Below are 12,671 nucleotides of genomic sequence, written 5' to 3'. Positions count from 1 at the left end.
AAATCATCAAAATGAACCTAAACGGAGCACATTCTAACGGAAATTTTAAAAAATACAGTATGCATCAGATATTGAAGCGGTTGTAACCTGTTGTATGGGCGTGTCCATTCTCCAAGCTCCCATTGGTCGAGGCCAGGTCCACATCAGTGGTTTCCTCTCGCTCATTACTCTGCAAAACACACAAGATATGATAACGTTAAATAATAAAATAAAGCCTTAACCCTAAAAGACACATGCATTATTTGTATGTTAGTGGCTTTTAACCAGTTCCTCTGTGGTTTTATATCCGTGAGCTGTTCATCTTAGAACTCCATCTACTGGCTGCAGAGGGAACTACCATGGGGCAATACACAAAAGCTAGCCTGCCCCCGACACGCCAATGTAAGCACGCGGTCGTAATGATCGCGATGTGACGGCGGAAATGCTCGGAACGAGTCTAGTGATGATTCAGGGACTTAAACCCTCGACCTTTGACATCACAAAACTGTAAAATTCAAAAGTGTGAATGAAGCAAGACACAACTCCAGGTATGTTAATAATATAATTTAAGACCAATGTGAGCAATGAATAAACGTTTGTAGTTTGTTTTGGTCCCTATTATTTACGCTCCAGTTTGTATTGTGACTGAAGCTTTGACTGTTAAATGTTTGGTTTGGCTTCATGGTTTTCTTTTTGTTTTTTCTTTTAGTTTTTTACTGTTTGATCGTTCTAGAAATCTCAGATGTGTCTTGAGTCACTGATTTGAACCCGTCTCCAACTCAAGAGTGTTTTTATATCTTCAGCCAAAACAAAGTGAGATCATTGTCGGCTTGCGTAACGCTCGACTGCAGATTTCTCGGAAGAGATTCTATGACGTGGTGTGAGAAGATCTTAGCGTCAATGCCTTTTCCAAATAGAAACTGAATGTCTTAATCTTGTGTCTCGGTTTATTAATCATCTCCAGCCTGTGCAACGACTCATCTCTTCTCCTTTGTTATACGTGAAAAGATACTAGTCATAACACTTTGCTTTGACATCCTTTTCTCTAAAAACATCGCTTTTTGAAATGAAGTTTAAGAATAAAACACATACGTCTGCATTACAAGATGTATAATCAATTGGTATTATCATTTAAAATAGTGATACAAATAAGATAATATGTCTTACCAGAACAAAACCAGGTCTAAAACAAGACTATCTCAGGTTTAAAATCTTTGCTGTACTAGTTATATACAAGGACAAAACTTTTTATTTTTAATAAACTGACTCAAAATTCAGTAAATACTTATATAATGTATAAATCCTGTCTGAAGCTGAGTTGTGTAATCCTCTGTTGTCTTTTGGTGATTTGTTTTGATTTAATTTATACCTATATTAGTCTATTTTATGGTTTTATTGTTTTCACTCTGTTGTTTTTATTCAGTTTTACTATTTTTCTTCTATTTTCCGGTTTATTTCACTATGTGCAGCACTTTGGAAACGGCTTTTGTTTGTAAAAATGTGCAATAGATACTTTTCCCCCCCATGCACTGTCCCGGACTGGAACCAGCAACGGTATCAGCTGAAGCACAACTTTGTACACCTTTAAACGTCAGCATGACGTCTCAAACCTGGAAAGAAGTGTTTTTTGTGAGGCTCGGGAGAGGGAGGGAGAGAACCTCGTAAACAGGGTTATTGAAACAAGCATAAATGAAGCTAAAAACAACTCCAGGTATGTTTTTGACGAGGAAACTATATGCTATAACACGATTAAAAGCTCAAAAAAGTAACTGTTTCAAGCTTCCTTTTATATGGAGTATGTTGAAATATGCGCTTTTTAACAACTTTTACTATAGAACAATTACTGCCACTTCCACAGGTACTTTTTGGCCTAGAAAGTACTTAATCCAGTGGCTTGTGAAAAATATTTGAGTAAAAGTATCCAGTTATTTCCACGTGTGGGAGCAGCTGGTTGCACTCGAGTCTTGGCCGTTCACGCGGGGGGGAAAGTCGTTTTTTTCACCGCACGTCGATGTACAAGACGCGGCACCTTGTTTACACAGCGTCGTAATATTTGGACTCGATGCAACTGCAGCTGCTCTGATTGTTGATGCTAATGAAAAACCACTTAATCCAGGGACGAAAGCACGAGAGCGATCGGAATGACTGTAAAGTGGTTTGTTTTGTTCGCTTTTTAGGCGCGCACAGAATCTTTAACCTCAAAAGGGGTCACACAAGGTCATCTGTTACTATTTACACTTTATTATGAGCTTCAAATCTGCAATACTTCTGTGGCGAGTATTCTTAACAGGTCCAGGTTCTTTCTTTGCATTTTTTGGACTCAAGGTTCCGCCCATCAACACAAAAGGTGACTACTACTACTACTACTACTACTACTACTACTACTACTACTACTACTACTACTACTACTACTACTACTACTACTACTACAATCACTACTACTACTACTACTACTACTACTACTACTACAATCACTACTACTACTACTACTACTACTACTACTACTACTACTACTACTACAATCACTACTACTACTACTACTACTACTACTACTACTACTACTACTACTACTACTACTACTACTACTACTACAATCACTACTACTACAACTACTACTACTACTACTACTACTACAATCACTACTACTACAACTACTACTACTACTACTACTACTACAATCACTACTACTACAACTACTACTACTACTACTACTACTACAATCACTACTACTACTACTACTACTACTACAATCACTACTACTAATACTACTACTACTACAATCACTACTACTACTACTACTACTACAATCACTACTGCTACTATTACTACTACTACGACTACAACTACTACAACTACAACAACTACAACCACTACTACAACTACAACAACAACAACAACAACTACAACTACTACAACTACTACAACAACTAATACAACTACAACAATTACAACAACTACTACAACTACAACAACAACAACTACAACAACTACAACAACAACAACAACTACAACAACAACAACAACAACAACAACTACAACAACTACAACAACTACTACTACTACTACAACCACTACTACTACAACCACTACTACAACAACTACTACAACAACAACAACTACTACAACTACAACTACTACTACTACTACTACTACTACTACTACAACTACTACAACTACTACAACCACTACTACAACTAAAACAACTACAACAACTACAACAACTACTACAACTACTACTACAACTACCACTACTACTACTACTACAACTACTACTACTACTACTACTAAAGCCATGCCATAAACGAGAGCCAAAAACTATTATTTGTTTGTTTCATTCCAATTGGTACTTTTCAAATTTCTCCTACAGGTTTGTGACTTTTTGATCAGTAAAATTCAGCGATTTAGCCCGCTCAGCCCATTCCATTTGTATGTAATCACTTTTATTTATTTGGTAAGGACACTGCCTTTAATGAACGTGTGTAAGTTACAGTAGAGTAAAAGATGCTCATTTTCATCTATTGTCCCTGGCCAGGTTAAGACAAATATACCAAACATGAAAAGATTTATTTTGTAGAATAGAAAAGGACAAATTAAAAGACAAATGAACAGCAGGCTGCACGTGGACTGTGCAATTAATCAAATTGAATTACCTAAAATTAAAATTATTGCTCTGATTAATTATAAAGCTTGTGGAATCGAAATGATTAATATTAACTCTTAAATTAGTTCAAAACGTACGTACATCAGGCATTTCCAAACTACGGCCCGGGGGCCAAATGCGGCCCGTGGTAAAAAAAGTTTGGACACACCTGACGTAGAAAAGTGGAAAAGTTGCTCACATATCGTTGGCTTACGGAGGACAGTCTATTTCTGTGAGATACATCAAACATTAATTTAATTTTCACAAATAATCGTTTGAGTAATCACGATTTAATTCATTATTTTAGTAATTGTATATGTTTTCCGTGATCGAGCATCCCTGCGTCTCACTGTTGATGACACAAAATCAGTCTTTGCTCCACTTTGAACCACTACAACGGTGCAAAAAAAGTATTTCGGATCGTGCCACTTTATTCCATGTTACGAAACAAATGGAAAATAGAGAATTGCATTATGGGAAACGGCCCTAGTGAGGTGGGAACAGCTGGTTATCTGATGGCGCTCTGGGCGGGGGGCTTCACAGAGTCCCGGGCTGGTGCGAGGGGAACGTGATAGTGGAGCAGGTCAGTGGTTCCTGTAAAGCGGTTACAATCTGAAGTCTCTGGCAGAACACGGAGACAGAGATACGCCGCGCTTCACACCACGTCTGAGAAGATTAACTCCTGAAGCATTCGCCGCAGCCGAGCCAACGCGGGCCGAGCCAACGCGGGCCGAGCCAACGCGGGCCGAGCCAACATGGGCCGAGCCAGTATTTGTTTGTTGTTCGGTTTGTTTGTGACGGAAAGAGCAAAGAAATAATGCGGTTCTTTTTGATCCAGCCCCATTTGCAACAAAACTTGGACTCATTTTTATCCAACTGGTGATAATTATACAGTATTTCGGCATCCAAACTGTGCTAGAATCTGTCAGTGGGGTTAAAGCACTGCACCAAAATGACTGAAATATAACATTAAACACAAAATTGCAGACAATTCACTCACTTTATAATCACTTACCCTTAAATAGCCTCAGTAAAGCATGAACAAAGAATGAAATCATAATGGAAAATCTTTTATTCAATGATTTAGGCTTGGTTTCTACTCAAATAAGAGGTGGTATTAATTAAATAGTTGCTAAACCTGAATCCGTCTTAATAAACCATTTGTTCATTATGAGTTAAGTCTTTGTTCATGCTTTATTAACTCATCACTGTACTCCAAGATTACACTGTTGCCGGTTTAATCAGCTCTTTTTTTGTTTTATTGCACCACAGAAGTAGTAAAGTTCCCATAGTCTTAAGCTTAATCAAACATTTTGCTAATTTTGTGATGCTTTGTAAAAACCCTTCCCCTAATTCCACATGTGTGATGACTTTGCGTAAGACTTTACAGTAAATCCCATATTTGAACTCAACGTTGACCCGGTTTAGCCTGTTCTTCTGTTATTCCACTCAGTTTCTCCACTTTTTTTGCTTATCATTCGTTACATAATTGTGCCTTGAGGTTTTTTTTCTTCAGATATCCGATCGCAGCCATATGCCTTGTTCATAATAATGAGCTCACTGTGTTCAACAAAGACTAATATTATCAGCCACAGTTCAAATATTTGTACAGAGATATGGACGACGATACAGGCCTAAGCAACCACCGGCATATTATGTGTAACAACGGTACTCTCAAATACACACGAATGGAAACGCCACTTACGCACACTTACGTACACATTACACAATATCATGCATTTTATTGACATGTGTTTTGCGTAGACATTATTATTATGGTTGTTTACATGAAGTAGTAACATCTCAATGTCTATGATTTTAAGAAAACGTATAGATTTTAAGACCGTATTATTATTTCAAATGCTTGTTTAAATTATATACTTTATTATTATTATTATTATTATTAGGCCAGAGCGCCACAAGCTGGCGAGAGGCCTATTGATGTGCAATTCTGTCATATGTGCAATTGCTGTTGGAATTCATGTGCAATTACTGTGAAATTCATGTGCAATTCATGTGCAATTACTGTCGGGATCACATGCAATGGTATTTATTTATTTATTTGTCTATGGGAGTTTTTGTTTATTTATAGGAGATCTTCTACTGAAAGTGTTTTTCAGACTTCCTATAAGTGATCTGTTCTTCTGGATCTATCTCTGTATCTACCTGCGTTGCACCAATGAAATTTCCCCATGTGGGACAATAAAGGAATATCTTATCTTATCTTACCTTAATCTCGTAAGGCCGTGCGAAGCACGGCTGCGAAAGTGCGCACGTAGTGCGCACGAAATCGAGCGCGAAGCGCTCGCCCACTTCCAAACACTCACTAACGCACTCCTCCACTCATGCACGCCCCGTGCATACTAATTAGTAGTAGGAAAATGGAACATTACCGTTGTAAACGGGCGAAGCCCGTGCAAAAGTGCGCACTAAACGAGCACTTTACATTGAGATGACGACCGCGAAGCGGTCGTCATCCCCATATAAAGCACTCATTTGCGCTAAGTAGCTCACGAATACGTTCCCCATCTCTTGCATGTTCCGTGCATATAAGCATGTAATGCGAAAATTGAACATTATTACTGTATAGAGGGCCAAAAACACAAAGTGGGCGGAGCCCACTCAAAATTAACGAAAGTACCCATCAGTGACCAGGGACCCACACCATGAGGTAGGAAAGCGCGAGCGCTTTCCGAAAATGTATAGTTTATGATATTTGGAAAATGGGAAACATTGTTTTCGCATCGGAATATTCTTCTTCTTCTTCTTCTTCTTCTTCTTCTTCTTCTTCTTCTTCTTCTTCTTCTTCTTCTTCTTCTTCTTCTTCTTCTTCTTCTTCTTCTTCTTCTTCTTCTTCTTCTTCTTCTTCTCGGGACCAACCCCCCTATTTTTCACCCAGTGAACATTGACGAAAAGTCACAAAAATTTGCACACCTCTAAAAATCGTGCCTCTCTACATTCTGGCTATTTCCTTTTTCTAAAATTAAAAAAATTGGCGCGTCAGCGCCCCCAAATGTACCAAAAATGCATTGAGAGATGGGAAATGACCCCAAAAAAATCTGATCGTAGAATCATGAAATTTGGCGCAGAGGTAGATGGTGACAAGAGAAGTAAAAAATATTATTACGGCAACGCCGTCCGCCCAACCAAATGTCGGCCATATTGCTTCAAAAATGGCTAAACATGATTTCGGAGTTTGTCCAAACGTCGTACTTTTACGAACTCCTCCCAGGGCGTTGGCCCTAAAAAGCTGAAATTTGGTGAAAATGCTACTGAGGAGTGGGACATCAAAAGTTATCCAAATTACATTGATACCTCTCACGGTCTCTGTGCGGCGAAGCTGCAAACTGTAGCAAGAATTTCAGAAATCTCCCAAATTTTACATTTCTGCCGTTTGCGCAGATAAAGTCCGAATTGCGTCAAATTAGAATCAGTTGTTAAACTCTTTGCCCTAAACCTACTTGAAGTGAAATAAATTAATTTGGAGCCACAGCGCCCCCTACAGATTTTATATGGAGGTTCAATTTTTAGTTTTGCGAAATTCTATGAAATTTGACACACAACTCAATTTTAGAATCCCCATCAAAAAAGTCAATGATACCCATGTCATAATTGTTATGGCGTTGCCGTAACGATGACCGAAACCTTCCATGTTATTCCAATGGGGAAATCGCCAGAACATGTTTACACTTTAGACTTTCACAAACTCCTCTTAGGGCGTCAGCCCTATTAACCTGAAATTTGGTGAGAGTCATCTTCAGGGGTGGACCATCAAAAGTGATCCACATTTTTATTCAAAGAGTCACGGTGTCTGTGCGGCAAAGCCGCACATTTTGCCAAGAATTCAAAATAAAATTGTTTTTTGATGGTAAAACAAAGGGGAGAAGATGTGACAGCGTCACAGATTCAGCAGTAGGCGTAATAAAAGGACAATTGGGGCGCGTTAGCGCCCCCTCCTCTTGCGGCGTGGCGGCGGCGTAGCGAGGGCCGATCATTGCCGCTTGCGGCTATATTTAGGCCCGAGCCCCAGCAGGGGGAGGGCCTATTGCTCCCGCAACGCTGCCGAAGGCAGCGTTGCAACTGTCTGACCAAACATGCGGGCGCAGCCCGCATGTTTGGTACCCCGTCGCCCCTGGCAAGTACAGTGAACTAGCCCATGCCGAAGGCATGGATCATGCATACTTACTCCTGCTATGACAGAAATAGTCAACAATTAGTGAATGGGCGTAGCCCATTCACTAATTGTTGACAACAGCAGCGCGAAGCGCTGCATTCCTCCAAAAACCCTCCTGGCATCGTCCCGTACGCGAGAATCCATGCCGCAGGCATGGGCCATGCTTGTATCTGCTCAAATCAATGGAAGTCTATGGGGAGTGGGCGGGGCATCCCGACGGAATAGGGAGTGACGAGCGCGTAAGCGCTCGTAATGATGATTCCACCCCATGGCGGCATCGGGAAGGCTTAGAGCTTTCAAACGATGTATCATTTGTTGTTATAGTAAAAACGGCTATATTGTTTTTGCTAAAAATATTATTATTATTATTATTATTATTATTTTTCTTGTTCTTCTTCAGCGCTTTGATCTCTAATTTGACCCCCTGAACATGCTCAAAAACTCACCAAACTTTGCCCAAAATTCAGAATCGGCGAAAAATTTTATTTTCTCTGGGCCATTTTTTTTTTCGTTAAAAAATGGCGCGACAGCGCCACCGACAAAAGTCAAAATACATTGCGCCTATGGGAGACGCCCCGAGGTCAACTTTGGCGTAAAGCTACGAAATTCGGGACACGCATTCCTCTCGTGAGGATAAACAAAAAAAATCATTGTGGCCACGCCCCCAAACTTACCCTATGGCCGCCATCTTCCTTTGAAAATGAAAACAAGCTGAGTTAGCCATTTTGTTTACGTCAAACTTTGACGAACTCCTCCTAGGGCGTTTTGCCCACCGACTTCAAAATCGGCGTACGTCCTCTGGACAAGTGGGGCATCTAAAGTTATTCAATTTTTTGAGATACCTTTTACGGTCTGTGTGCGGCGCAGCCGCAAAGTTGGACAACTTATTTTGGAATATTGCAGGTCTAAAAATTGCTCCCATTTGATCAAAACCAGTCCGATTAGGACCAAATTTGAATCAGTTGTTAAACTTTCTAGTTTGGACCAGTTTAGGCTGACAAAATTGAAATGGCAGTGATAGCGCCCCCTACAGAGTGACCTTTAAATTAACATTGAAGGTCAAAAATTAGTTTTACCAAAATTGTCTAAACTTTACCCAAAATTCTATTTTGCCGTCCCGATCACAAAAGCCAATCACAAAAATGCCTAAATTTTTACGCCGTAGTCGTAGCGATGACAGAAACCTCCCATGTTATCCCTATGGGAAAACCACAAAATCTCTCAAATTACCACATTTTTATGTTTTACACTTTAACGAAGTCCTCCTAGTGCGTTTTGCCCACCAACCTCAAAATCGGTGTACGTCCTCTAGACAAGTGGTGTATCTAAAGTTATCCAAATTTTAAGGATAACTTTTACGGTCTTTGTGCGACGGAGCCGCAAACGTTTCCCAGAATTCTGACTATTTGGCCTTCAGAGTGGCCTATAAACAATAGAGTTTTTCCAAATGACATGATATTTTGAACGAAATTCTAATTTGCCATCCTGATCATACAAGTATGAGAGCCAAAGTCATATTTTGTACGGCGTAACCGTAGCGTTGACAGAAACATCCCATGTTATCCTTATGGGAAAATCGTAGAATCGCTCAAATCACCACATTTTTACGCTTCACACTTTAATGAACTCCTCCTAGGGCGATTGCCCGATCAAGCTCATATTTGGGGAAAATCATCTACACAAACGGGGCATCAAAAGTTATCCATATTTTGATTTTAAGTGGTACGGTCTCTGTGCCGTGGAGCTGCAAATATACTGTCACAAATGGGAAAAACGCCAAATCCTTGAAATGTTCACATTTACGCTTCACACTTTAACAAACTCCTCCGTGGGCAATAGCTCGATCAAGCTTTACTTTGGGAAAAATTATCTACACAAGCGCGGCATCAAAAGTTATCCATATTTTTATTCCAAGTGCTACGGTCTCTGTGCGGCGGCGCAGCAAATTTGACTGACACTTGTGTTCATTTGCACTGGATTGGCCATGTCCAATGTGTCGCCGTCTGTCAAGTTCTTTTTTTATTCAACACACAATAAGGGCGCCATCTTTATCAAGTCGAAAGCGCAGAGTCGGAAGGCCGGCGGCCCGCGAGGGCCGTTGGATGCCGCTTGCGGCTTTAATTCTTCTTCTTCTTCTTCTTCTTCTTCTCGAGACCAACCCCCCTATTTTTCACCCAGTGAACATTGACGAAAAGTCACAAAAATTTGCACACCTCTAAAAATCGTGCCTCTCTACATTCTGGCTATTTCCCTTTTCTAAAATAAAAAAAATTGGCGCGTCAGCGCCCCCAAAAGCTACCAAAAATGCATTGAGAGATGGGAAATGACCCAAAAAAAATCTGATCGTAGAATCATGAAATTTGGCGCAGAGGTAGATGGTGACAAGAGAAGTAAAAAATATTATTACGGCAACGCCGTCCGCCCAACCAAATGTCGGCCATATTGCTTCAAAAATGGCTAAACATGATTTCGGAGTTTGTCCAAACGTCGTACTTTTACGAACTCCTCCCAGGGCGTTGGCCCTAAAAAGCTGAAATTTGGTGAAAATGCTACTGAGGAGTGGGACATCAAAAGTTATCCAAATTACATTGATACCTGTCACGGTCTCTGTGCGGCGAAGCCGCAAACTGTAGCAAGAATTTCAGAAATCTTCCATATTTAAAATTTCTGCCGTTTGCGCAGATAAAGTCCGAATTGCGTCAAATTAGAATCAGTTGTTAAACTCTTTGCCCTAAACCCACTTGAAGTGAAATAAATTCATTTGGCGCCACAGCGCCCCCTACAGATTTTATATGGAGGTTAAATGTTTAGTTTTGCGAAATTATATGAAATTTGACACACAACTCAATTTTAGCATCCCCATCAAAAAAGTCAATGAGAGCCATGTCATAATTGTTATGGCGTTGCCGTAACGATGACCGAAACCTTCCATGTTATTCCAATGGGGAAATCGCCAGAACATGTTTACACTTTATACTTTCACAAACTCCTCTTAGGGCGTTAGCCCTATTAACCTGAAATTTGGTGAGACTCATCTTCAGGGGTGGACCATCAAAAGTGATCCACATTTTTATTCAAAGAGTCACGGTGTCTGTGTGGCAAAGCCGCACATTGTGCCAAGAATTCAAAATAAAATTGCTTTTTGATGGTAAAACAAAGGGGAGAAGATGTGACAGCGTCACAGATTCAGCAGTAGGCGCAATAAAAGGACAATTGGGGCGCGTTAGTGCCCCCTCCTCTTGCGGCGTGGCGGCGGCGTGGCGAGGGCCGATCATTGCCGCTTGCGGCTATATTTATTATTATTATTATTATTATTATTATTATTATTATTATTATTATTATTATATATACTTTATTACTAAAATATAGAACAACAGAAAAGCATAATAATACAAAAATTAAAACACACCACTTTTTAAAAATACAAAAAGGCACAAAGAACGAGCAGGACCAGAGAGAACATAAGATAAGTAGAAGAATAAAAGTAGAAATATATTAGTTTTCATTTCGATGACTTAGCACTGTTTCACACACTTACTCCAACCACAACAGGACAGAATCCCATCAAAACTGGGACTAGATCAGGACTAAACCAAGTCCACATCAGGATAAAACGGGCTCAATTCAGGACCAAATAATGACTCGTCACAATGAAAGAATTGAAGAATTGAAAGAAAATGACATTGTTTTGCCTTAAATGTGTCACAGTGTGGCATTTGTACTGTAAATGGCCTCGCCTTTCCACAGCTCTGAGCTATAACTCGACCTGGTTAGTCAACGCGGAGCTCGGACAGTTTAACGCCATTCCGTGGAACGTTTCAGCCAAAGCAGCAACACAACGGAAACGAAAAGTTGTAGCATCGAGTGACTTTTAGCATTGTGTGTTTTTCTTTCATTTGCTCCGACATTGATCCATCTTTCTTCAACAGCAAATGTACTTTTCTGCTCTGTAAATAAACCCGGTGCATGAGTGCGCCGGGCCCACATCTCGAGCTGTTATCAGGGCTTAGCTGTTCTCGCGTGCGGATCAGGTCACGTTTGCTTTCGACGTTATCAGAGCCGCTCAGATAAACGGCCCAAAGTAGAACGGTCGTATCGCGTGCGCGGCGACGGATAAAGCTGTTGCGTGGCTGATGCATGAGAACGGGCCGTGGACTCGACTGCACGGCGATATCGACTGAACTGAATACGGCGCCTCGATAACGATATTCAGACCGTATCGCAGCAATCCGGCGGAAATGTGTGAAAACGTGACTTTCGACGCATTAGCAGAGGTTTAATTGTCAGTCGAACGTGAAATGTGAGGAAAATGAATCACGAAAGTGCAAAAACATCACCATAAACCTTTATTTTGACGTTTTTAACATAATTTTTTTCAATTTTTATACCTTTAATCAGCTCTTTTTGTAGCATTTTTACTGTTAACAATATACTCAACAGTCAAATTGTGCATATCGTCAACACAACAGTCACGATATTATCTAATCTTTGACATATTGCCCACCTCTGACCGTTACTACTCGTATCACTGCTGCTTCCAGACGACAGATGACCGCCACTAATTGAGTTTACATCTCTATTAATCTCAGGAAGATGGTAAAGAGAGTGCTTTTTAGACAGTAAGTGGCTGGTCCATTTCCAGGTCCGACTAATGCGTAGTATTGTTGTGCTCCGTGAATGTCCCTTTTCACCGACCCCCTATCCCCGCCCACAGCCACGCACTTATTCTGATTCCGAGTTGGACACAAATGCACAAAAAAGCTGCGTAGCAATTTCTCAAAAAACAAACAACCATGTATTTAGCGCCGCATTCTGTGAGTAGTGACATTTTGCTGAATGTCCTCCCTGCTCTCAGCCCCGGTCGTGTCTCATAAAGCC

The 12,671-nt window shown here is 40.4% G+C and overlaps 1 protein-coding gene across 2 annotated transcripts in view; it reads right to left on the bottom strand.

Moving 5' to 3' along the window:
- The window catches only part of smtnl (smoothelin, like), a 40,855-nt gene that overhangs the window by 10,024 nt on the left and 18,160 nt on the right, over positions 1-12,671 (bottom strand). For both annotated transcript variants that reach the window (XM_072455515.1, XM_072455526.1), the window contains exon 3: positions 88-169. In XM_072455515.1, the coding sequence (XP_072311616.1) occupies positions 88-169 (82 nt within the window). The remainder of the gene's footprint in view (positions 1-87; positions 170-12,671) is intronic.

This window comes from Eucyclogobius newberryi, unplaced genomic scaffold (genome assembly GCF_026437365.1).
Source record: "Eucyclogobius newberryi isolate DKJ021-1_F unplaced genomic scaffold, fEucNew1.0.hap1 SCAF_10, whole genome shotgun sequence".
Classification (NCBI taxonomy): domain Eukaryota; kingdom Metazoa; phylum Chordata; class Actinopteri; order Gobiiformes; family Gobiidae; genus Eucyclogobius; species Eucyclogobius newberryi.
Note: the sequence above shows the minus strand (reverse complement) of the source record. Positions and strands in the feature narration are given on the sequence as shown.